Raw genomic sequence first — 24,640 nt, forward strand, 5'->3', positions numbered from 1 at the left:
TAGGAGATGATCTTCTTTAGCACAAGGAAGACCCCAAGGTGGCACCATCAGCCCCCCCCAAGCCACTGGAGGTGATTTGGGGTCAGTTCCTATTCATTTTTATATAGAAAAGGCAGATTTGGGCATTTGAAGCCACTTTTCCAGCCCCAAACTGGACTCCACAGGGCAGGATGGGACCCAGCAGCAGGTTCCTGTGGGTCATGGAGCTGCAGAACCCACCCCAGCTCTGTCCCACTGTGTGTCCAGCACCGAGAGCCCAACTCCTGCTCCTTGAGCTGCTGAAGAGCCCCTGCAGAGCAGCAGGACCCACAGAGCCCCTGGAGCATCGCGGTGTGTCCCATCTCCCATCTCATTCCGTGGCTGGTTTGCTCCTCACGGGTGTCTTCTGGAGCAGGGCCAGCGTGTCCCTCTTCTCCACCCGCCTCAGGTGCTTCTTCTTGGCTCGCTTCAGCTTCAGAGGGTTCCGGATCTGCGGGGAAGGAAGAGGAAAAGGTGGATTTCAGGATCCAGATCCCAGCTTCCCATCCTGCTTAGAGCAGCTCCAGGGCCTAAAGGGGCTCCAGGAAACCTGGAGAGGGGCTTTGGATAAGGGATGCAGGGACAGGCCAAGGGGAACGGCTTTAACCTGCCAGAGGGGAGATTGAGATGAGCTCTGAGGCAGAAGCTCTTCCCTGTGAGGGTGCTGAGGCGCTGGCACAGGGTGCCCAGAGAAGCTGTGGCTGCCCCAGCCCTGGCAGTGTTCAAGGCCAGGTTGGACACAGGGGCTTGGAGCAACCTGCTCTAGTGGAAGGTGTCCCTGAGGGCTTGGAATGGGATGAGCTTTAAGCTCCCTTCATCCCAAACCATTCCATGACTCCATGGTCTCTAAAGCAGCGCACACAGCAACGACCAAAGCCTGTACATGAAACCATCCAGCTCCTGATCAGATTCATCCTAAAACTCCTCCATGGGAACACCTCCACGTTCTTCCCCACACCCCCCCCCAGCTCCCAGGTCTCTTCCAGAAGGAAAAGCCACCACTTCCCCCCATGAAAACACTCCATGCTGGGATCCCCATCACTGTTCCTTGGCTCTGCCACCCTGTGTGCCACCATCCCTGGGGTGGCCCCTCCACCTCACCCTGCAGGACACCAGCTCAGCACAGGGGACCCCCTCCTGGGGCAGGTATGTCCCCAGTCCTCCCAGTGCTCCTCCACAAGGATGCAGGGATAGGATCTGGAGCAAGCAGGGCTCTGGGTACTCACCACTTGCACTATCTCCGCCTTCCGCTCATTCTCCAGCCGCCGCTTCATGTTCTCCTCCCGCCGCCGCTTCTTCTCCTGCGGGAACAGCACCACATCATTCCCTGCACATCCCTCCTTCCCGGCTCAATCCCGAACCAGGAGCACCCTCCTTGCTTCAGGAAGCTTCCAGCCAAGCATGAAACCTGCTGCACAAGCCAAGCAGCAGCTCCCCCCCTGCACCAGGCTTGAGCTGACAGTGGGTTTCTTCCCAGTCAGTGTATTCCACGCTGGAATTTGGCTCCACCACAGGGAATTTGCCATCCCAGCTGCTCACCACAAGGGTCGGTGCTCATTGCAGGGCTCTGCCACGCTAATGCCATGGTACCACAGCCCTGGATGCAGGCAGAGACATGGGGTTATGGAAGGAGGAGGTGGAAGGTCTCTGGTCATGGCCTGGCTCTCCAACATGGTCCTGAGCTCATCTGAGCAGAAGGAGCAGGACATTCCCTTTCATTGGTGTTGCTTGATCAATCCAACAGCCTTTTCTGATGACACGGCAAGATGGATGTTGTCCACCTTGACTTCAGAAGGCTTTTGGCACCATCTCATCCTTGTATATAAGCTTGGGAAGTGTGGGTCAGAGGGACATTGAGGTGGGTTGAGAACTGGCTGTGTGGCTCAGAGGGTTGTCATGAGTGGAGCAAAACCCACTTGGAGGCCTGCAACGGTATTCCCAAGGGATCACCACTGGGTCTGGTCTTATTCAACTTATCAATGACCTGGATGAAGGGCTGGAGGTTTGGTGCTGATATGGAGCTGGGGCAGGGACTGATACACCTGAAAGTGCCATTAATGGGAGCTCCAGAGGAGAGAAACCTCATGAGGCTCAACAAGGGCAAGTGGAGGGTCCTGCACTGGGGAGGAAGAACCCCAAGAGCCAGCACAAGCTGGGGTGACCTTCAGCTGAGAAGGACCTGAGGGTGTCGGTGGATGATGAGCTGACCATGAGCTGTCCCTTGTGGCCAGGAGGGACAGGAGCACCTCATCAGGAGTGTGGCAGCAGGTCGAGAAGGTGATGCTCCCCCTCTATTCAACCCTGCTGAGGCCACGTCTGGAGCTCTGCGTCCCGCTACAAGAGACCAGGAGCTGCTGGAGAGGGTCCAGAGGACGCCACAAGGATGCTGAGGGGTCTGGAGCATCTCTTAGGAGGAGAGATTGGACCTGTTTAGTCTGGAGAAAAGCAGCCTGAGGGGATCTCATCAATGCAGATCAATAGCTCAAAGGTGGGTGCCAGGAGGATGGTGCCAGGCTCTTTCCAGTGGTGCCCAGTGACAGGATGAGGAGTAATGGCCATAAACTGAACCACCTCAACGTGAAGAGGAACTTCTTGATGTTGAGGGTGTCCAAGCCCTGGAACAGGTTGTGAAGTCTCCCTCTCTGGAGACATCCCATATCCCACCATGGACACGCTCCTGTGTAACTGCCTTGGATCAGATCACCTCCAGAGGTCCCTTCGTAATGCTTCTGTGACCCTGTGGTGCTGGTATCACAAGCACTGCCCCACGGTGACAGCGGGGACAGAGGGGCCCTGCTTGAGCCCACAGCCCAGCCCCGGTACCTCTCGCTCCCTCTGCTTCCCCTCCTGCAGCTGCCGAGCCAGGTCCTGCACCAGCTTCTTCTCCTGACGCTCCTTCATCTTCCGAGCCCAGGAGCTGCGAAGGGCCTTGTCCTGGATCATGTGGGAGAACCTGGGTGGGCAAAGGAGGCAGAGCTGAGCTCGGGCCAGAACTCTGTGGAACTGCTCCAGATCAGAGCCCCCCACAATGGCCTCAGCCCCGCGACATCCCTCCAAACCTTCCCCTCTGCTCAGGATGCCCCCAAAGCAGCTCCATCCCCTTCCTAATGTCTATGGAGTGATAATCACAGACTGGCTTGGGTTGGAAGGGAGCTTAAAGCTCCTCCAGCTCCAACCCCCTGCCACGGGCAGGGACACCTTCCACTAGAGCAGGTTGCTCCAAGCCCCTGTGTCCAACCTGGCCTTGAACACTGCCAGGGATGGGGCAGCCACAGCTTCTCTGGGCACCCTGTGCCAGCGCCTCAGCACCCTCACAGGGAAGAGCTTCTGCCTCAGAGCTCATCTCAGTCTCCCCTCTGGCAGGTTAAAGCCATTCCCCTTGGCCTGTCCCTACAGGCCCTTGTCCAAAGCCCCTCTCCAGGTTTCCTGGAGCCCCTTTAGGCACTGGAGCTGCTCTAAGGTCTCCCCTTCAGGAGCCTTCTCTTCTCCAGGCTGCCCCAGCCCAGCTCTCTCAGCCTGGCTCCAGAGCAGAGCTGCTCCAGCCCTCGCAGCAGCTCCGGGGCCTCCTCTGGACTTGCTCCAACAGCTCCGTGTCCCTCTTGTGTTGGGGGCCCCACAACCCACCCCCTGTACACCCCCATATACACCCCCTATATACCCCCATACATCCCCTGTACACCCCTATACCCCTAAATCACCAGCAGACCCCCTCTCCCCATCTCAAGCACCCCCAAACCCCCATCCCATCACCACAGCCCCCCCAAAAGCGCCCCAATACCCGACACCCCCCCCCCAACCTCTTCTTGCCGGGGTCCTTCCACACCCGCCCCGACTTGGGTTTGCCCCGCGGGATCACTGCCGCCGCCGCCGCCTCCTTTCGCTTCTTGGCCGCTTTCCGACGCCTCCGGACCGGGGCCGGGGCCGGGGCCGGGGCCGGGGCCGGGACCGGGACCGGGACCGGGACCGGGGCCGGGGCCGGGGCCGGGGCCGGGGCCGCCCCTTCGCCGCCCGCGTTGCGCGGTGCCGGGGTCCCCCCGCGCTGCTCCTCCATCCTCCACGCTGCCCCTGCAGCGCCGGCGCCGGGCGGTGACGCGCGCCGCGCACACAGCCCTGAGGCCGCGGCCGCCATTTTGGAGTCGGGCAAACCCAGCCCGCCCTTTCCTCTGCGCCCGGCGGCCGCCGCCATCTTTGTTGAGGGCAGGCGCCGCCATGGGGCGGTACCGAGTGCCCTCCCCATCCTCATCCCCATCCCCATCCCCATCCTAATCCTCATCCTCATCCTCATCCCCATCCCCATCCCCATCCCCATCCCCATCCCTATCCCCATCCCCATCCTCATCCTCATCCCCATCCCCATCCTCATCCCCATCCCTATCCCCATCCCCATCCCCATCCCCATCCCTATCCCTATCCCCATCCTAATCCTCATCCTCATCCTCATCCCCATCCCCATCCCCATCCCTATCCCTATCCCCATCCTCATCCTCATCCTCATCCCCATCCCCATCCTCATCCCCATCCTCATCCTCATCCTCATCCTCATCCTCATCCCCATCCTCATCCTCATCCTCATCCCCATCCCCATCCCCATCCCATCCCATCCCCATCCCCAGCCCTATCCCCAACCCCATCCTATTCCCATCCCACCCCCATCCCATCCCCATCCCCATCCTCATCCCATCCCCATCCCCATCCCCGCAGTGATGTCAATGCGATAAAGAGCCTTTATTGGGGTGCTGAGGGCAGTGGTGCCCTGCCCCGGGGCTAGGAGGGCTCCCGGGCACCGGTCCCACTGCCGCCGGGCACCGGGGAGCATCCCCCGGGGCAGCTCTTAGCGGGTGGCTTCAGGCTTGGCCATGGCTACATCACCTAGAGGAGGAAAAAGGGTGAAATCCTGCTTTAAAGAGGGTGGAGGAAGCCTCTCTGTAGAGGGAAAGGGGTGGGAATGCTGCCCTGATCCCATGGGAATGCCGGAGCAGTGCCTCCTTCCAAGGGCTCTGGGATAAGGGCCCCCCCCTGTCCCCCCTCACCATGCGGGTGTAGCTGTGCTGCTTGATGGCGTGGTACCCAAAAGCCAGCACCGCCACGGCCACGCAGAACTCCAGCAGGATGAAGCCCACGAGCAGGGTATCCAACCCATTGCTCAGGAGCTGCGAGGAAGAGGATGGAAAGATCCCCATGGGTCCCTTCATCCCGCTCCATCGCGCGGCAATCACCCCGCTGCAGCGATGGGAGGCTGGGACCATGCACCCCAGCAGGACACGGGGGTTCTACCTTGTCCTCCACGTGGAAGCACCACTCGTGTCTCAGCTGGAACATGGCGTTGCGCTCGCAGCCCGGCGGGTTGCGGGTGATGGCCGTGGCGTGGACAAGGGTGGCCACCAGCGTGCTCAGGATGACGCCAGCATTGAACACACAGCACGTCTTCACCTGTGTGAGCCACCTCCATCACCACCAGCAGCTCCATCCCTTCTGCTTCCTGACACCCACCACACCATAGACCCTGGGAACAGCTTCCTGGGGGCTCTCTGAGCAATCCAAGAGGGATTTATTCCGCTTGGATCCAATATGCTCTGGGAGAAGCCACCCAGAGCAGCCATTCTCTGTGTGTGCCCTTTTGTCCCCATCACCCAAGAGTGACTCCAGCAGGCCCCAAACGTCTCATGGAGGCCCTGAAGGTGAAGCATTGCCCATCCTCTGCTTGAAAGGGCACCTCCCAAGCATGGGACAAGCTTTAGGTGCTTTGCCTTAGATGCTATGGGGTGAACCCAGGCTCCAAGGGGTCCCACCAGCCACTGAAGCAATGGGAGATGCTTCACCCCCCAACTCAGCCTTCGGGGACCCCCTTACCAGCAGGATGCTGTCTCTCTTTTCACTTTCCACCAACAGAGACCCTGAGACCAGGAGCTGCCCAAGGGAACAGAGGAGGGTGTCAGCAGTGAGGTTCCTCTCCCTGTCACCCATCCCACCCATCCCAGTGCCCCTCCGGCTGTGAATCCATGTTTGGGGCTGCACGGACACCCCCAGAGGGTGGAAGATGTGGGTGATAAAGGGATCTGGTCCCAAAGCCACCCACATCCCTCTGTCCTCATTGGATAATGAGGAGATGGAGGCCAAGCACGTCCCTGCTTACCAGGAGCCCCAGCCAGAAGAGGACCCCGCTGGCCACAGGGAGGGAAGGTTTCCTGTGCTCTGATGCCGTCAGGATGATCCCGAAGCAGATGTGGATGATCCCGGTGAGGATGTGGATGGTCTAAGGTAGGATGGGGAGAAGGATCACACCATCAGAGGATGGATATCACCAGGATCCCCCCCTGATCCCACTGTCACACCATGTCCTGCCTGTCAAGAGGGGACTCGAGCCAGCAGCACACACCAGCAAAGGGAGCTGATCCCAAACATCACCTCTTCCCCAAGCCAAGGAGAACCTCAAGCAGGACATTCCCATGGGATACTCATCCGAGGTGCCCCATCCCTCCGGAACGCCGTGTCTCACCCCCAGCGCCTTGGGCTGAGCCCTTCTGAAGTTTTGGACTTGGAATGACACGTTGGGTGCTGCTGGCCTGGAGCTGGAGGTCAGTTGGGCCACCCGGGGGTCTGAGGCCGGGATGACCTCGGTGATGATCCTCACTCCTCCAGCATCGGTCACCGTGGTGGCTGCCATCCCTATGGGCAAAGCAGGGGCTGGGGAAGCTGCAGGATGAGGCCCCAGCTCCTGCTTTGCCCAGGAACCAGCACATGGATGTGTCCACATGAGCACAAGAAGCTCTGACATCCCCTTGTGAGGATGTCCCACACTCCATCCTGCTCCCAACACCTCACCCCCCATCCAGGTACCTCCTTCAGCCTGGGTTTACCCTCCTCTTCCTCCTCCCTATGGTCTCTTCGGTGTCTTGATGTCCCCAGGGCCGTGCTGGTCCCGCTGCCCTTTGCTCCCTGCGGGAAGTTTGCTCATGGAAATCACATCAGATCCCTCTTGCTCAATGAGGTGGCTTTGGCCAAGAGGGGAATGAAGCTGGAAAACCACATACACACGAGGAGGAGGGAAAGGGAAAAGCCTCTAAACGTCCCCAGGAAGCTCCTTTATTCCCTTTTCTATTCTCTTTGGGCTTCTCCTTCCTGCCCCTGTGGGTCTGTCCCTGGTGGGGGACATGGGGGGGACACGGAGCACAGCGCGGCTCCATCAGGAGCCAAAGGGAAGGGAGATGGGGCTGTTTGTGATAGGAAATGAGAGCCGAGCCTGGGAACGGAGCCACCACACGTGGTGAGGAGCTCCCATGGGATAAGCTCGGAGGCCCCTTCCTCCCTTTGCTGGCCACAGGGCTCCAGGAAACAGCTATTTCCTTTGTGGTCACCATTCCCATCTGCTCTCCAGGCGGGATGGGGTCCTCCGTGCTTGTGAGGAGCTCCCTGCTTCCCTGGGTGCTAGATGGGTGCAGGGTTGGGTGCTGGGTGCTGGTCCCATCCCCTCTCATCCTCATCCTCATTCTCCCTTGTGTTCAGTGAAGTCCCCAGAGCTCCGGCTCCACACAAGGGAACAAATCCCACTATTCCCAGTGGAATTGCCATGTAGGAGAAGGAGACGAAGGACAAACAGGACAAGGTTGGCCTCAACCTCTATCCATGAGACCAGACATGGTCAGCTCTTGTTTGGGGAGCAGGCGGGAGAGCTCGGGGCTGGTGGACAGGATTCCACTTGGGATTTTTCCTCCCTTTGAGGTTATGAATGTCCCCAAGGCTTTACCTGAGCTATTCCTTGGAACAGGAATATTTAGGTAGAGGATTCTGGCTGCAAGGACCTGCAAGTGGCTTCGCACCAGGTTGGCAGTGATGGACAGTATTAGGAGCCGTGTCTCTGCACAAGCTTCTCTCCACAGAGCCAGAGAGGGCGAGATTCCAGCTGAGGATTTTAGGAGCAGGTGGAGCAACGCTTGGAAGTGCCTTTTCCTTCCCTTTGGCCCTAGAGGGAGCTGAGAGTCCTGCTTTGGAAGCACTCGGCTCCCAGAGCTCAGCAGAGGCTTCCAGCGCTGGGGCCAGCAGCGGGGTGAGATCCCCATCCCACAGTATTGAGTTGCATGGAATCATGGAATGGTTTGGGATGAAGGGAGCCTGAAGATCATCCAGTTCCAAGCCCCTGCCAGGGAAGAGCTTCTGCCTCAGAGCTCATCTCAGTCTCCCCTCTGGCAGGTTAAAGCCATTCCCCTTGGCCTGTCCCTACATCCCTTGTCCAAAGCCCCTCTCCAGGTTTCCTGGAGCCCCTTTAGGCACTGGAGCTGCTCTAAGGTCTCTCTTCCATGTAGGAGAGGGGGAGAATCCCCCCCTGGACCTGCTGCTCATGCTCTGGGGGTGCAGCCCAGCACATGGGGGGTTGTGGAGCGTGTTGAGCTCTCCGTGGCATCCCTCCATCCTCCATCCCTCCATCCTGCATCCCTCCATCCTGCATCCCTCCATCCCTCCATCCTGCATCCCTCCATCCTGCATCCCTCCATCCCTCCATCCTGCATCCCTCCATCCTGCATCCCTCCATCCCTCCATCCTGCATCCCTCCATCCTGCATCCCTCCATCCCTCCATCCTGCATCCCTCCATCCTGCATCCCCAGCGGGGAGCAAGCACTTGGCCTTGTAAAAGGCTGCAACTGGCGGGCCGGCTTTCCAGGAAAAACATGGCCATGGATGAGGTTCAGCCTGTTCATTGCACTCCTGATGCCTCTCAGGGTGTAATTCCTGCTGGGAACTCTTGCCGGATGAAGACCCCCTTTCAACACCCCAATGCTAACAAGGGCTCTCATTCCCAGCATCCGAGGGGTAAGGAACACTTTAGCCGGCGTGGAAATGCTGGGATCCCTTCTTTAGGCTTTAGACAGCCAGGCTGGCCTCCAGCATTAACAACAGCTCGTGTTCCTGACCGAAACCTCCTGCTACGGTGGATTTCCTCCCAAATCCGCCTTTCCACATTCCTAAAGCATTCCTGAAGGCTTCAGCCTTGCAGCCAGAAAGAGCCGTGACTGTCCTCGGCCCGGGACAAACCCCTTTGCCAAGGGAGGGATCCATGGAGGAAGCACTTCTCCCTCTCTAAGCAAAGCCAGCTCCAGCTGGGGATGGCAGGATCCCAAGGTGAGATGTTTGGATTTCTTTGGGATATGGAAGCTTTTAAGCCTCTGGCTGAGCGGAGGCAGGGAAGTGGCAAACCCACTCGGTGCAGCATTCCAGCCCTTAATATGTAGGAATTTCTGGCTTTGCTGATAGATCCAACACGTTCCTTGGATTTTATTATTCATCTTATTAATTTAGGTCAAGTTTTGCTTTCCTGACAGCTGGAATTCTGTCCTTTGCTGGTTCTTCTTCCTTTCCAATCTCTACGTGCTGCTCATGCACGGTGCTGGACAACAGGTCTACCCCATGAGCTTTATGGGGTACAAACACCCCTGGCTCTGGTATTTAGGGTCTCCCACATCCAATGGCTTCATTCCAACACTCCAGCATCCCATAGGATGCCATGGGAAAGCCTGGCTGGGCGCTGAGGCTCTAAGCCCCCCTTTTCCCCCCCATCCCTTCCCACCAGCACAGCACAAGTTTATGAGCCTGGTGGAGCCCAACAGCCTTTTCCAAGCCCCAAAGTCCTGCTTTTTCCAAAGAAAATAGACGGAGATGGAGAAATGCTTCTCAGAGGAGGTCGCTGCTTCCTGGGAAGAACTTTATATCCCCATAAAAATCCCCAAAATCAACATTGTGCTTTGCTTCCACATGGTTCTCACAGGGCTGGTTCCAGAAGGAGAACGTCTGTTCCCTGGGAAGCAGAGCAATTCCTGAGTGACGATGATGCCAGTCCTTGGATTTTCACTGCAAACACACTGATCTGCAATCCCGGGTACATTATCCCTGCTCTGTGTCCCAAAATCCCATGCAGGGAACCTCCTCTGGGGGGGAACTGTTGGGAAAGGAGGAGGAGAAGGGGGTGAAGAAGCAGATACTGCCCTAAAACCAAGGGGATCCCACCAGCTCGGGCAGCTGGATGGGCTTGGATACCCAGGAGGGTATCCAGGAGGACCTGGATGCTTTGGGAGCAGAAGGCACAGGGTCACCCATCAACCTGGAACGGGGCTACAGGCACTTGGGTGCTCACCCTTACCCCAGCTCCCCTTGTTGGGGGGTTCCCCTCAGCACATTGTGTGTGTGTCCCCTGTTTCAGCTCCATATCTCCCCTCAGACCCCTCCTGCAGCCTGGCTCAGCCCATCACCTCTTGCTGCTACACATCACATGAGGAGCTGGCAGCATTCCATGCTCTCCATCCATCCATCCATCCATCCATCCATCCATCCATCCATCCATCTTCATCCTGAAGCCACCTCAAGCATCCTCCTTGTCTTCTCCCAAACCCCCTCTGGGGCTCCAGCATCCTTCCAAGACATGGGATCCAGAACTGCTGTTGGGATGCAGGCGCTCCCTAGCTTTATCCATGGATATAAAGCTTCTCTGGGCACCCTGTGCCAGCGCCTCAGCACCCTCACAGGGAAGAGCTTCTGCCTCAGAGCTCATCTCAACCTCCCCTCTGGCAGGTTAAAGCCATTCCCCTTGGCCTGTCCCTCCAGGCCCTTGTCCAAAGCCCCTCTCCAGGTTTCCTGGAGCCCCTTTAGGCACTGGAGCTGCTCTAAGGTCTCCCCTTCAGGAGCCTTTTCTTCTCCAGGCTGCCCCAGCCCAGCTCTCTCAGCCTGGCTCCAGAGCAGAGCTGCTCCAGCCCTCGCAGCAGCTCCGGGGCCTCCTCTGGCCTCACCCCAACAGCTCCACGTCCCTCTTGTGTTGGGGACCCCAGAACTGCACCCAGTGCCCCAAGTGGGGTCTCCCCAGAGCACAACAGAGGGGCAGGATCCCCTCCCTGAGCTGCTGCTCACGCTCTGGGGGTGCAGCCCAGCACATGGGGGGGTTCTGGGCTCAAGCACACACTGAAGCCGGGTCATGGGGAGCTTCTCCTCATCCAACACCCCCAAATCCTTCTCCTCAGGCTGCCTCAAGTCACTTCTCCACCCAACCTGTAGCTGTGCCTGGGGATTGCCCCCACCCAGAGGTGACACCCATGACACTATGGAGCTGGATGGGATTGATCCCAAGGTGCTGTGGGTGTCACAGCAGGAGCACCCCTCAATCATCTACATGGGGGTCTGGGAGGTCTCCGCTGCTGGAAGCTCACCAGTTGTACCCCAGTTCACAAGGAGGGATTGGATCTTGGAGCAAACTTCATCCCTGTTACTGAACCTGGGGTGCTTTTGGGAAGCATTTAAAGGATGATGCCACCACCGGGCATGGTCAGCATGGGTTGATGGAGGGAGGGTCACTTCTTGGAGAGGTTTAGGCTGGACATTAGGAATGTCTAATGGGAATAAACACTGGGTTGTGCACCAGGGATGGAATGTACTGGTGGGGACCTTCCTCTCTGGTGTGGGTGACCATGCTCTGCGCAGGGGCAGCCATGGGGTGAGCAGGATATGGGGTCTCGGGGCAGCTTTGGGTCCAGCAACCAGGTCATCTTCTACCCCACTGCTGCTCGCTGTGGGGTGTGTGGGGCTGGACACCCCTGCAGGATACAGGGGGGCACAGGGAGGGCAGATGTGACCCTCTCATCCCAAGGGATCGGGGTCAGGTCCCTTCTGTGCCTCAGTTTCCCCAGAAGGAAGGGACCTGTAGGAGGGTGACACAAGGACGCGCTCATCACCCTGCATGTGGGACCAGCATGTTTTGGGGTGATGAGGGCAGAGATTGACCCCAACCTTTTCCATTACCCCCCCCCCGAGCAGGGACAGGGACTGGAACTGGGACAGGGACAAAGACCAGGACAAGAGGCAGGGTTGGAGCAAGGACAGGGAGAGGGAGCAGGGCCCTTGGTTTGCTCCTGGGAAGAAGAGGAAGAGGAGGAGAAGAAGAAGAAGAGGACGAGAAGAGAAAGAAGAGAAAGAAGAGAAAGAAGAGAAAGAAGAGAAAGAAGAGAAAGAAGAGGAGGAAGAGGAGGAAGAGGAGGAAGAGGAGGAGGACAAGAGGAGTAGATGAGCCCCAGGTGGGTGCAATGGGCTGGGCATGGGATGCAGCCACCACCCGCCCTCCCATTGGCAGAGCTGCAGCCGCCCCCCCCTTGGCTCAGGTGTAAAAGCCATCAATGAAGGCTGCTTCTCTTCTTCCTCCTCCTCCTCCTTGCCACCATGATGAAGGCTCTCAGGAGAAGCTGGTTCCTGCTTTTCTTTGTGGCTGCAGCCTGGGCACAGGATGCTCTGGGTAAGGGGTGGGTTGGGAGGGTCTGGGTATGGGTAATGTCTGCTGCCAGTGGATGAGGGCCATGGTCTTCTCCTCTCCCTAAGGTCAGGCACCAGGCTTGGGACTGAGCATCCCAGAGTGGTTTGGGTTGAAGGGAGCTTAAAGCTCCTCCAGTTCCAACCCCCTGCCACGGGCAGGGACACCTTCCACTAGAGCAGGTTGCTCCAAGCCCCTGTGTCCAACCTGGCCTTGAACACTGCCAGGGATGGGGCAGCCACAGCTTCTCTGGGCACCCTGTGCCAGCGCCTCAGCACCCTCACAGGGAAGAGCTTCTGCCTCAGAGCTCATCTCAATCTCCCCTCTGGCAGGTTAAAGCCATTCCCCTTGGCCTGTCCCTACAGGCCCTTGTCCAAAGCCCCTCTCCAGGTTTCCCTGGAGCCCCTTTAGGCACTGGAGCTGCTCTAAGGTGTCCCCTTCAGGAGCCTTCTCTTCTCCAGGCTGCCCCAGCCCAGCTCTCTCAGCCTGGCTCCAGAGCAGAGCTGCTCCAGCCCTCGCAGCAGCTCCGGGGCCTCCTCTGGCCTCGCTCCAGCAGCTCCACGTCCCTCTTGTGCTGTTGCCCCAGAGCTGGATCTGGAGGGAGGGAAGCCTTGGGCTGGGTCCTGCATCCCCCAATGTCCCCATTGGAATGCTTTAGGAGCAGCATGAAAGCATTGATGCCATGGGGTGACAGCACAAAGCAGCTCAGCCCCTCGGACCACCTTTCCCTGCCCTCTCCAAGCCTGTGAATGATAATATGGGGGTGACTTGAGGGTTATCTGGGGGTCCCCATCCTCAGCCCTCCCTCTCCTCCCCATTGTCCCAGTGTCCATCACATGTGGCCATTCATGGCTGGCTGTTGTGGTCCCGCCTGCTCTCCTGGGATCCCGTGTGTCCAGTGGGGAGCTGACCCTGGGATCCGGCTGTGGAGTGACCACTGCTGATGGGGATGGGCTCCGGCTGGAGCATCCGCTCACGGACTGTGGGACCACGCTGGAGGTGAGGAGCTGGGGGACCAGTGCTGCTGGTGGAGGTGCTGTGAGGTCTGCAGTGGGGTGGGTGAGGATGGAAGTGGAGGGGGGACAGCATCAGGTCATCTTGTGGCTGCCAAAGCTCCTGTGGGTGGATGGGACAGGGTCCTCCATGGTGCTTGACCGTCGTTGTCACTGTACCCATGTGTTGGGTGCCCTCCAGGGCTGCTCCTGCCATAGAACCATGGACTGGTTTGGGTTGGAAAGGACCTTAAGATCATTCAGATTGAAGCCCCTGCCCATGGGGAGAATGGCAGCATCCATAGGGACACCCCTTGTGTGTGGGTTCAAATGAGACCTGGCCCTTCCCATGCACCAAGGGGCTTCCTGTGGGTGCTGGGGACAGGGAGGGAACCCCCGTTGTGACACCCCCTTCCCGCAGCTCCTCCCGGATACCATCCACTACAGCAACATCCTCCACTACAGACCCACGGCCATGGGCCCTGTGGCTCGTGCCAGGCCCTTCTCCCTGCCCGTGGACTGTTATTACCCCAGGTAAGGGGGCAGATGGGTGCCACCCACACGGTGGGGTGTCCCCAGAGCCCGTCACCCCACCTTGGGATGCTCTATGGCGCAGGACAGGCAGCGTCTCCTCCAGCGCCATCCAGCCCACTTGGGTCCCCTTTGGCTCCACCGTGGCTCATCGGAGACGCTTGCGCTTCGCCCTGGATGTGTATGACAGTGAGTGGGGGACCCCAGCCCCTTTATGTGTATGGGGGGGACAGGACCCCCGCTGCCTGGTCAGCGCCTTGGGGTGATGCTCAGGGCACCCATAACCGTGCAGGTACCTGGTCCTCCCGCCTGCTCCAGCCCATCTATTCCCTGGGGGAGCTGATGAACATCGAGGCATCAGTGAGCACCGGCCCCGTCCTGCCCATGAGGGTCTTTGTGGATGAGTGTGAGGCCACCTCAAGTGTGGTGGCACAGCCGAGGTACAAGGTCATTGCTGACAATGGGTGAGTGACAGAGGTGGTGGTGGCAGAGCCCATCTCATCCATCAAGGCCTGGAGCATGATGAGGAACGGCTGAGGGACCTGGGGGGATTTAGTCTGGAGAAGAGAAGGCTCAGGGGGGACCTTCTCACTCTCTGCAACTGCCTGACAGGAGGATGGAGCCAGGAGGGGGCTGGGCTCTGCTCCCAAGGAACAAGGGATGGGACAAGAGGAACTGGCCTCAAGCTGCCCCAGGGCAGGTTTAGATGGAGCTGAGGAACAATTCCTTCCCCAGAGGGTGCTCAGGCATTGGAACAGGCTGCCCAGGGCAGGGCTGGAGCCACCGGCCCTGGGAGGGTTCCCAAACCCCATAGACAAGGCCTCAGTGCTGTGGGTCAGTGGTGGCCTTGGCAGTGCTGGGGAATGGTTGGACTTGAAGATCTTAAAGCTCTTTCCCAACCTGGTTGATTCCATTGATTCCATGATCCCCATCCCAATAGGTGCCTGTTGGATGGACAGCTCGGCCGGTCCCGCTTCCTACCCCAGCGTGGGGATCGCTTCCTCCGCTTCCAGCTGGATACCTTCCGCTTCCCAAACACCTCTAGCAGCCAGGTCTGTGCTGTGGGGTTTGGGGGTGCCCCCCAGCATGGGGATGGGCTGCTCGGTGTGGAGCCATGGGGCAGCTCAGGATCCTTGTCCTTGCAGATCTACCTCCGCTGCCACCTGAAGGCTGTGGCCGAGGGGGCTGACAGCACCATGGGCAAAGCCTGTTCCTATGATCCCGTATCCCATTCCTGGCATTCCTTGGATGGAGCCGACTGCTCCTGTTGTGGTTCCCCATCTGGCTGCAGGCGCAGGCCCCGGCGATTCGCCAACAGCAGAGGTGAGATGGATCTTGGATCCCATGGTGGGATCCATGAGCCCTATGGGAATACCTGAACCTGCTGTTCTTCTCCTTGCAGCGCTCCTGGGGGAAGCCACCATCCACCTCGGTCCCTTGGGGCTGCTCCCAGCTCTTCCCAGCTCATCCCTGCTCCCCACAGCATTCCCTATGGCACCAGAGCCATCACCTCGCAGCTCCTCAGTGCCCATAGTGCGGGGCGAGAACAGGGACTCGGGTGAGTGTGAGCTGCCCCATGGAGCTGGGGGGTGGCTGGGGGGACCCTGCTGTCCCCCTCACCCCATTCCTGTCCCCACAGGCCTGGCTGTCCCCGTCCCTGGCACCACATTGGCCATGGTGGCCATGAGCTCCATCCTCGCTGCTGTGGCCATGACCGGGTGCTATTGCTCCATGCGGAGGCACCGGGGTGAGAACAGAGTGGGGGGGCCCGAGACAGCTCCAGGGGAGCCCTGTGCTATGGTCATGGCCCCCACCACAACCGGGGGCACCCCTGGCACCTCCCCTGCTTGTGGGGACCCTGCCATGGTGTGAGCAGCCTTGGTATAGGAATAAATGTGTGGTTGAATGGTAGCATCCTTCAGCTCTATCCTTTGGAGATGCACCCATGGGTGCTGGGGGGATGCCCTGGTGGGTGCTGGGGGGGATTGAAGAGAATGAGGGGCAAAAGCAGAGCTGCTGGGGGGGTTATTGTGCCATGGAGGAGCTTGTGGGCACCTCAGCTCTGGGGCTGCACAGCCTTAAGCTGCTATGGGGAGATGGGCTGAAGGGGTCTTGGTGCTTGGGTGGGAGGTCCCCAGGCCAGATGCAGGGTGATGGTGTGTGGGGTGGTGTCTTGTGCCCCCCGACTTCATCCATGGGGCTTTAATTTACTGATTTTGGGGGGTTTCTCCTCTAAATGGAGCCCTTGGCTGGACACCATTGGCCAGGGTATGAAGCCACCATGGTGAAGTGTGGGGACATCACGATGATGATGATGGTGGGACCCATCACCTCCTGCAGCAGGGACCTTCAGGGCTGAACCAAGCTGATGCTCAGCCCAGGACCCTCCCTGCCTGGCCAAGGGGAGCCAATGTCTGGTCCCCACAACCTGGGCCATGTTCTGGCTGTGTGGGGCTGGAGCAGGAGCCACCCCCCCGTGGTGCTCTCCACAGCCCCCCCAGTGCTCTGCACAGCCCCGGCTCTCAGGGAGGAGATGCTTTGTGCCTAATGGCCTTTGATGGATCTTTCTTCCAGGAACCAGCTGCAAAGAGCTTTTTGTGTTCTTCATTTTCTTTTTATTCCTGCCTGTCTGAGCTCCTGTAACCACAACCTCGGCCTGGGGGGGGGCTGTAAATGGGGCTGTAGCTCAGCCAGGAGCTTTTGGGGGAGGCACAACACATTTTGGGGTGGCTTTTGTCGAGCATCCTCCTTTCCTCAGCTCCCTTTCCTATGAGCATGCTGTGAGATGAGGTCTGAGCATCTTCCCCTTATGGGGTGGGTACCACTGAGCATCTCCCCCCTGCCCCACAGAGTTGGGGGGCACTGCACCCACAAGTGTGGGGTGGTTTTGGGGTGTCTGCTTCTTCCATCGCCCCCCCGTTATGGTCCTATATAGTCCTATACGCTCCATATCCCCCGGTTACATCGGGATGCGTGGCCGGACCGCGGGGTCCGCGATGGGGCTGGGCGGTGGCCGGGGGATGCCGCAGCCTCTGACGTCACCCGCCGCGAACCAATGAGCGCCCAGCCTTGGGGGGCGTGGCAGGGCGGGGGGGGGGGGAAGCCCCCGGTGGGGACCGGGGCTGCTCCGGGGCCGGGACCGGGGCGGGGGGTCCCGTTGCCCCCCCCCTGCCGCTTCCATGCAGGGGATGGGGAGCCTGCGGCTGGGCAGCCGCGCAGTGATGTACACGGCCGAGACCCTGCCCAAGGGCAAGAACCGAGTCATGGGGGTGAGTTCTGGGGGGGCTTTGTGGGGTTTTGGGGGGGGCATCCTTAGGAAATCCTTTTTCCTGCCCTATTCCCAGCGGTTTCTGCCCCATTCCCGGTGTTTTTCTACTCCTTCTGTGTGGTGCTGGAGCTCGGGGACCAGGGGACCCCCATCCTGGGATAAGGGAGGGGGTGTATGTATGGATTGCTCCCGCTCTATCCCGGTGCTATCCCATAGACTATCCAAATCATGACCGGCTTCATGCACATCGGCTTCGGGATCGTCCTGACGACGCTCACTAATGTCTACACCTCCGTCTTCGTCATCGGAGAGATCCCCTTCCTGGGCGGCGTGTCCGTGCGTAGTGTGGGGATGGGGAGGGATTCCCATAGGGAATGGTGCCCACCGGGAGGGATTCCCGTTGGGAATGATGCCCACGAGCATCCCGGTGCTCCCAGGGTTAAGGCGTTTCAGGCTCTAAAACTCAATGGCTAACAACACACACGGAGCTCCCCATGCCCCCAAGAGCCACAGGGTGACCCCATGGGCAGGTTGGTGATGCTGGGGGGGGCTATTTGGGGTTCGGGGGGGTTTTGGGGTGACCATGGCACTGTTTAACTGTCCCCCTCTTTCCTTGGGGCAGTTCATCATCTCGGGGTGTCTCTCCATTGGGGCAGAGAAGAGCCCCACAGAGTGTGCGGTGAGTGGCTTTGGGGACCCCAAAGTGGGTGCAGGAGGGTGGGAGCAGCCCCAAAATCTATCAGGACAAAGCCTGTTTGCAGGAGTATTCCTGACAATGGGAAGGAGGGAAGGGAAACCCCCACCCCGTGCTGTTACCCTGGACATGGACCCCCAGTGATGGGTGTCCCTATGGGCTTTGGGGGCTGCCACATGTCCTTGTGCTGCCCCCAAAGCCTCCCTGTGCCCGCAGGTGAAGGGCAGCCAGACCATGAACGTCATCAGCGCCATCTTCGCCCTGCTGGGCATCGTGGCTTTCATCGTGGACCTCAACCTCAACGGCCTCTATCACTCCGGCTACAACTACTACGGCTATCTGGTCCTGGTAAGTGGGGGCACAGCCTGGTCCCCCCTTTGTTTCCAGCCCGGAGCTGGCTGAGCCTGGGGAGAAGCCTTTTGGGAACATCCCTTTTCCCCCTTCTCCATCCCCCTGGCTGCTTCCTGAGCCCTTTCTGGGACATAAGGGGAGCTTTTCCCAAGGTTCCTCTTGCCTTTGGAGGCATCCCTTTCTCCCCTTTCTATCCCTTTGAATGCTTCCTGAGCTGCTCCTGGGACACGATGGGCTTTTCCAGGCTCCTCTTCCTTTTGGGAACATTCCCTTCTCCCCTTCTCTATCCCTCCTGGATGTTTCCTGAGCCCTTCCTGGGAAATGGGGGGCTTTTCCAAGCTCCTCTGCCTTTGGGGAGCATCCCTTTCTCCCTTGCCCATTCCCCTTGGATCTTTCCCGAGCCGTTCCTGGGAGACGAGAGGCTTTTCCAGGCTCCTCTGCCTTTTGGGACCATCCCTTTCCCTTTTCCTCATTCCCCTGGATGCTTTCCCGAGCCATTCCCGGGAAGGGGAGCGCTGTTCCCCTGCTGCTCTATGGCGCTGTTCGGGAGCGGGGGGAGCCGATGGCCCCGGCGCGGAGCCGCCGTTCCCTGCCCTATTTTCGGCTGCAGCCTCGGGCGATGACTCACGCTGGAAGTTCCCCGTTTTCAATCTTAAAGCCATAAAAGCAGCGACGTGGAGGGGCTTCCGAGCGAGACCTTGGCACCCCCAGGGCTGCAGTGCTCGGGATGGGGGGGGAGACGAGAAGGGGAGCCCCCATATAGGGGTGGGATCGTTCTGTGGGGATTCTTCCTCGTGGGGGGCTGCTGATGGAGGTTTTCCCCCACCCTGGAGCTCGCAGGGAATGGGATCTCCATCGTGCTGCTCATCTTCACATCCTGGAGTTCTGGCATCGCTGTGGCCACCGCTAACTTCTTGGTGCCGGCCACTCGCCTCAGCTCCAATGAGGTAGGGCAGGGGTGAAGAGTGGTGGGGCTGAGCCCTGCCTGGACCCATAGCGCTGGTTTACCCCCTTGTTTTCCTTCCCCCCTCAGTCCATGCTGATCGTGCCCAGCACCACGCGGGTAGACCTGGCAGCCCCCAATCGCTGAGCTGCCCCCAGCCACCCAGCTACACCGAGGTGAGCTACAGCCCCAAGGAGCAGAGGGAACCCCACGTAGGAACGGAGCAAACCTCATGTAGGAGCAGGGTAAACCCCTTGTAGGAGCAGAGAAAGCCCCATGTAGAAGTGGAGCAACCCCTAGTTTGGAGTGGAACAAGCTCCATGTAGAAGCAGAGCAAGTCCCACTTAGCCCAGCCCCAGCTCTGCTTCTGGCTCTTAGGAGCACCATCCAACCCTTGCATGTCCCCCTTCATCTGGGGAGCACCCCAAAACCTTCACCTTGTTGCTCTAGGCATGGGTGGGCGCAGGGAGCTATAGTCCCCATGGGGTGGTGGGTGCTGGTGGCTCACCCCAAGCCCTTACGGCAGCAGCATCTCTTGGTTTCCTTTCCAGCTCGCTGCTCCTGAGGTCTAACACGGTGCTGGCCCATGAGGACACTGGTGCAGGGTCCTGTCTCCATCCCCATGCCCTACAGCATCCTCCTCCCACTGCGCTGCAGGCTGGGATGTGCTGGTCCCCCCTCCTGAAGCCAGCAAGCACCCTAAATCCCCCCTTCCCTCCCCATTGCCTGCCCCTGCTTTAAGCCATAGGGGGGCTCTTTGCTGGCTGCTTCCCCAGGGGATGTTTGGGGGCTTCACGGGGTGGTTCTGCCTGTCCCGACCCTGTTGGCTGCTGGGGTTCATCCACGTTGGGGTTCAGGACCTCCTTGGTGGTCATGGAGAGACCCCAACGTGTGTGCTGGGAGCCAGAGCATCTACCTCGGCTCGGACCCCCTTGGCTTCATTTTCTCTTTGGAATAAAGGCTCTCTCTGGGTTTGTGGCTCCTCTTTTGGGGTTTGTCTCATCACGGAAGCTTCAAATCCCTGTCCAAAGCCACTGTCAGGCTTTAGGGGTCTTCTGTGCCCATCTGGTCCCACAGGTGAGGGTGAGATGAAGGTCCCTGGGTCCCTACTCTGCTCCGAAGGGAATGTCCCACCCTAAATTGGTGTTATTCCACCCTAAATCGTTTCCATTTAGTGCTGCTGGAGCAGCTGGAAAAGCCAGATGCAATGGGGGTGAATGGTATCCTATACTGGGACTGCTCCTTGGGGTGAATACAGGGACACTGGTACCACATGGTCCCTGTGTGATGGGAATGAGGCTGAAGAACCTCCTCAGCATCCCCTGTGGTGCAGCCCTCAAAAAATCACTCATTTTGGGGTTGGAAATGGAGATTCTTGACCTATTTTTAACCCAGAAAGAGGTTTTTTGCCTCTAAAGAGCTTGTTAGTGAGCTCCATCCTTAAGCACCCTGCAGTGGTGGGGATGCTTGAGGAGCAGGAGTGGTGATGAGCATCCGGCGCAGCATGCTGGTGGGAGCACGTCATTCCAGTAGCATCCCAAAACCTTGGGATGGAGGTGAAGGAGGAGACCCCGGCGCTGCTTTACAGAGGGATGGGAGCACCCTGGTGAGGTATTGGTACCCAAAGGGGGGATTTCCCCCATTCTCTGGGGTCAAACCCCATCTCCAGCCCCAGAGCAGGGTCAGAGAGGGTCTGTTTGAACCAACCCTTTGGTTTGGGGTTGAGTTGGATGGTTTCTCCCTTGTTTTCCCCCTGCTCACACCGCTCAGCCCAAGCTCATGGATTATTCACTCGCTGTCGGTTATTTCTGGTCCTGCCTCTGAAATAATCATGAGCTGGTTCAGTAGGAAAAGCCCCAGAGCACAAACTGGTGGGTCCTGCGTGTGCTCAGCGTGGTGGCACCTCCTGCTCGTCCTCCTGGAGCCACACACTGAGTCTCGATGGAGTCAGGGCCATTAGAACAGGGGTGATCTCTGCTTGAGAGAGGCCCCGGAGCTGCTGCGAGGGCTGGAGCAGCTCTGCTCTGGAGCCAGGCTGAGAGAGCTGGGCTGGGGCAGCCTGGAGAAGAGAAGGCTCCTGAAGGGGAGACCTTAGAGCAGCTCCAGGGCCTAAAGGGGCTGCAGGAAACCTGGAGAGGGGCTTTGGACAAGGGCCTGTACGGACAGGCCAAGGGGAATGGCTTTAACCTGCCAGAGGGGAGATTGAGATGAGCTCTGAGGCAGAAGCTCTTCCCTGTGAGGGTGCTGAGGCGCTGGCACAGGGTGCCCAGAGAAGCTGTGGCTGCCCCATCCCTGGCAGTGTTCAAGGCCAGGTTGGACACAGGGGCTTGGAGCAACCTGCTCCAGTGGAAGGTGTCCCTGCCCATGCTTGGAACCGGATGAGCTTTAAGCTCCCTTCATCCCAAACCATTCTACGGTTCAACTGGTCCTTTGCAGCACCAATAACCTCCAATGGAAAATCCCTGTCCCTGCAGCCGTGACCCACCAGCAGTGACACCGCTGGGGACACAGATAAGCCAGCAGCGCCTGGTGGTGACGGGGTGGCTGCGGGAAGGTGACCAGGAAAGGGCACCAGGACCTGTTATAAACAACAGAGGACTCTTGGGAATACAAGAGCCTGCAGGGTCCTGCTGCTCTGACACGAGATGATGCTCCGTGTGGCTTTGGCCATTGGGGTCCTGCTGGCCCTGCTGGGTGACCCATGGGTGCAGGGCTGCGGTGAGTGTCCGCACAGAGGAACCAAAGGGGGACAATGACCCCAGGAGAGGCTCATTGGGGTCCTGGGTGACCTCCTGCCACCAGCACCACCAGCCCCTCTCCTCGCAGTGGCCCCACAGGACTTGGTGTCCGAGATGCTGCAGGACCTGGAGGACTCCGTGGTGACGGATGAGCTGCCGAACCCCAGTGTCCTGCTGGCCCTGAACCTGGCCGGGGCCTCCAGCAGCCCAGCACACAAGCTGCTGCTCCAGCAGCTGAAGGAGGATGCTGTGAATAGCGCTCAGAAAGGTAGGAATGGGGCAGGGGGTGCCCCCCACATCACACAGACCCCGGTGCCACCTGCATCCCTTGTCCCCACAGACATGGCCTCGGGTGAGGTGGCTCTGTACGTGCTCGCCTTCCTCTCGTCCTGCCAGGACCCACAGCAGGTCGAAGACATGGGGCTGAGCGTCGACATGCTCCAAATCCTGCAGCAGGAGACGGATAAGGAGCTGGTCAACATGGGTATGATGGGATGGAGGGATGGGCTGGGGACACCAGGGGGGTGTCTCCTGCCTCTATCCCCATCATCATCCCATTATCTCCCCATTGTTTCCTCATTGTCCCTGCATCATCTCACCATCGTTTCCCCATTGTCCCCCTATCACCTCCCCATCATCTCCTCACCATGCTCCCATTGTATACTCATTGTCTCTCCATCCTCTCCCCATCATCTCCTCATTGCCTACCCTTCATCCCTCCATCATATCCCCATCGTGTCCCCGTCATCTCCTCATTGCCTCCCCATCATCTCCCCATCGTCCCCCCATCACCTCTCTATTGTATCTCCATCACTTCCCCATCGTCCCCCCATCCTCTCCCCATTGTCCCCCCATCCTCTCCCCATTGTATCCCCATCATCTCCCTATCATCCCCCCATCACCTCCCCATTATCTCCCCATCCTCTCCCCATCACTTCTGCATTGTATCCCAATTCACTCCCCACCATCTCCCCATCCTCTCCCCATCACTTCCCCATTGTATCCCCATCATCTCCCCATTGTCCCCCCATCACTTCCCCATCATCTCCCCATTGTCCCCCCCATCACTTCCCCATTGTATCCCCATTGTCTCCCCATCACCTCCCCATCACTTCTCCATTACTTCCCCATTGTATTCCCACCATGTCCCCATCACCTCCCCATCCTCTCCCCATCACTTCCCCATTGTCTCCCCATTGTCTACCCATCACCTCCCCATCTTCCCCCCATGCTTTGCTCTGCAGACCTGGAAGGTGTCCCCAAGACCACCCTGTACAGCATCGGCCTGGACGCCCTCAGCCTGTGCCTGGCCGGGGTTGGTGGCTACGAAGAGGCATCCGTGGTGCTGGCCAAGCAGCTGCTGAGCCTCGGGAGCCAGCTCTCCGTGGGTAAGTGCCCCCCCCAGCCCCATTGCGGCCCCTCTTCGAGCCCCCTTGATCTTGGTGGTGACCGGCGGATGCCACAGACACCCGTGCCATGGCGGTGCTGGCGCTGGTGTGCACCTACGGGCGGACAGACCTCAACGACGTGCAGGACCTGCTCCAAGAGGTGCTGTCAGTGGTGACCAACAGCTTCCTCGATGAGCAGGAGGAGAAGGATGGCCTCATCGGGAACATCTACAGCATGGGGCTGGCCCTGCAGGTACCATGGGAGATGGGTTGGAAGGGTCCTTCAAGCTCATCCAGTTCAATGAGCAAGGGACACCTTGCTCCAACCTGCTCTTGGTGGTGTCTCCCATCTCTTCCGCAGGCGTTGGAATCCGCAGGGAAGTTTTATGCCCCTCGGGAGTGGGATTGTGCCCAAGCCTTCTCCGTGGTGTACAACCACCACTACCAGCTGCCCACAGCCATTGCCCAGCTCCTGCCCGCCCTGGTGGGCAGGACCTACCTGGAAGCAGCGAGCTTGGATTGCTCCTCCAGCACCAGGACATCCCAGCGCCTGCAAACGCGACTGTCCCCAAAGCTGGCCGCAACCAGCGGTACGGCTGCTCCCTATGGGATGGATGCTCCCGCCCCATGTCCCTTGGCGCCGCTCCATGTCCCTGTCCCCTTGCAGCAGACCCCATCACGGTGCAATACTCCATCATCAACGAGCTACGGGGGCAGCACTTCAGCTTCACCATCTCGGTGCAGGTCCCTGATGGCTCCACGCTGCTCAAGGTGCTGGAGGTAGCGGCCGAGGAGGAGCCCACGGTCTATAGGTGAGACCTATAGACTCTATAGGTGAGCGATAGAGGGGTTTAAGGGCAGGTTGTGGCGTTCCCATATGGAACGCGGAGCCCATTCGCCTCTCTGGAAGCTTCCAGACGGAGCAGACGTCCTGGGGGATCATGGTGGTGTCCATCCATGGGCTGGCTGGGAATGAGGATGATAGGACGTACTGGAAGTTCCTCAGCGGCAGCGATGCTCTGGAGGAAGGTGGGTGAGGAGGTGATCCCATGGGATGGGATCCTTTGGGTTGGCTGAACAGCAAGACAAGAGGACATAGAACCATAAGAGCGTGGAATGGTTTGGGTTGGAAGGGACCTATAAGGGGATGGGGATGGGGGACCCTGGGGACGTGGGGGGGGGATATGGGGATGTGGAATGAGGACCCTGGGGACGTGGAATATGGGACTATGGGGATGTAGGATGTGGGATCCTGGGGACATGGGGATCCATTCCATGGTTCTATGGGGGGAACGCAGTGCAGGGGCCATGCCCCACACCTCACCGCATCCCTCCACTGCAGGGGTCGGTCTCTACAAGCCTCAGGATGGGGAGCACATCCGGGCTGTGTTCAGCACCTACTGAACCCAACGAGGGAGCCACGGTGGGGGCAATAAAGC

At 59.2% G+C, this 24,640-nt stretch overlaps 5 protein-coding genes across 6 annotated transcripts; 3 read left to right on the top strand and 2 right to left on the bottom strand.

The window, feature by feature from the left end:
- Nucleotides 1–75: 75 nt before the first annotated feature.
- CCDC86 (coiled-coil domain containing 86) lies at nucleotides 76–4,084 on the bottom strand. Of its 2 annotated transcripts, XM_030483713.1 has the most exons (5): nucleotides 3,969–4,070; nucleotides 3,816–3,932; nucleotides 2,842–2,971; nucleotides 1,245–1,319; nucleotides 76–469 (listed from the first exon to the last, which is right to left on the bottom strand). In XM_030483713.1, the coding sequence occupies exons 1-5, from the start codon at nucleotides 4,067–4,069 to the stop codon at nucleotides 350–352; spliced, it is 543 nt and encodes a 180-aa protein (XP_030339573.1). In that variant the 5' UTR covers nucleotide 4,070; the 3' UTR covers nucleotides 76–349. The 2 variants fall into 2 exon arrangements, with proteins under 2 accessions (XP_030339573.1, XP_030339572.1); XM_030483712.1 differs by having other exon boundaries at nucleotides 3,816–4,084.
- Nucleotides 4,085–4,722: 638 nt separating this feature from the next.
- LOC115606998 (membrane-spanning 4-domains subfamily A member 15-like) lies at nucleotides 4,723–6,952 on the bottom strand. Its single transcript, XM_030483710.1, has 7 exons — nucleotides 6,856–6,952; nucleotides 6,515–6,684; nucleotides 6,152–6,271; nucleotides 5,869–5,925; nucleotides 5,293–5,448; nucleotides 5,049–5,168; nucleotides 4,723–4,887 (listed from the first exon to the last, which is right to left on the bottom strand). The coding sequence occupies exons 2-7, from the start codon at nucleotides 6,680–6,682 to the stop codon at nucleotides 4,879–4,881; spliced, it is 630 nt and encodes a 209-aa protein (XP_030339570.1). The 5' UTR covers nucleotides 6,683–6,684; nucleotides 6,856–6,952; the 3' UTR covers nucleotides 4,723–4,878.
- A 6,121-nt stretch (nucleotides 6,953–13,073) lies between these two features.
- LOC115607745 (zona pellucida sperm-binding protein 3-like) lies at nucleotides 13,074–15,691 on the top strand. Its single transcript, XM_032919905.1, has 8 exons — nucleotides 13,074–13,295; nucleotides 13,710–13,822; nucleotides 13,905–14,008; nucleotides 14,112–14,283; nucleotides 14,760–14,871; nucleotides 14,965–15,142; nucleotides 15,222–15,377; nucleotides 15,459–15,691. The coding sequence occupies exons 2-8, from the start codon at nucleotides 13,764–13,766 to the stop codon at nucleotides 15,689–15,691; spliced, it is 1,014 nt and encodes a 337-aa protein (XP_032775796.1). The 5' UTR covers nucleotides 13,074–13,295; nucleotides 13,710–13,763.
- A 1,204-nt stretch (nucleotides 15,692–16,895) lies between these two features.
- On the top strand, nucleotides 16,896–20,047 carry LOC115607002 (membrane-spanning 4-domains subfamily A member 12-like). Its single transcript, XM_030483715.2, has 7 exons — nucleotides 16,896–17,088; nucleotides 17,304–17,423; nucleotides 17,710–17,766; nucleotides 17,998–18,129; nucleotides 18,966–19,079; nucleotides 19,166–19,251; nucleotides 19,627–20,047. The coding sequence occupies exons 1-6, from the start codon at nucleotides 16,999–17,001 to the stop codon at nucleotides 19,220–19,222; spliced, it is 570 nt and encodes a 189-aa protein (XP_030339575.1). The 5' UTR covers nucleotides 16,896–16,998; the 3' UTR covers nucleotides 19,223–19,251; nucleotides 19,627–20,047.
- A 1,676-nt stretch (nucleotides 20,048–21,723) lies between these two features.
- CBLIF (cobalamin binding intrinsic factor) lies at nucleotides 21,724–24,605 on the top strand. Its single transcript, XM_030483670.1, has 9 exons — nucleotides 21,724–21,793; nucleotides 21,902–22,081; nucleotides 22,154–22,297; nucleotides 23,058–23,201; nucleotides 23,279–23,454; nucleotides 23,563–23,791; nucleotides 23,869–24,013; nucleotides 24,112–24,230; nucleotides 24,544–24,605. Exons 1-9 carry the CDS (start codon nucleotides 21,724–21,726, stop codon nucleotides 24,603–24,605), a joined length of 1,269 nt encoding a protein of 422 aa, XP_030339530.1.
- The last annotated feature ends 35 nt before the right edge of the window (nucleotides 24,606–24,640 follow it).

This window comes from Strigops habroptila, chromosome 4 (assembly GCF_004027225.2).
Source record: "Strigops habroptila isolate Jane chromosome 4, bStrHab1.2.pri, whole genome shotgun sequence".
NCBI classification, from domain to species: domain Eukaryota; kingdom Metazoa; phylum Chordata; class Aves; order Psittaciformes; family Psittacidae; genus Strigops; species Strigops habroptila.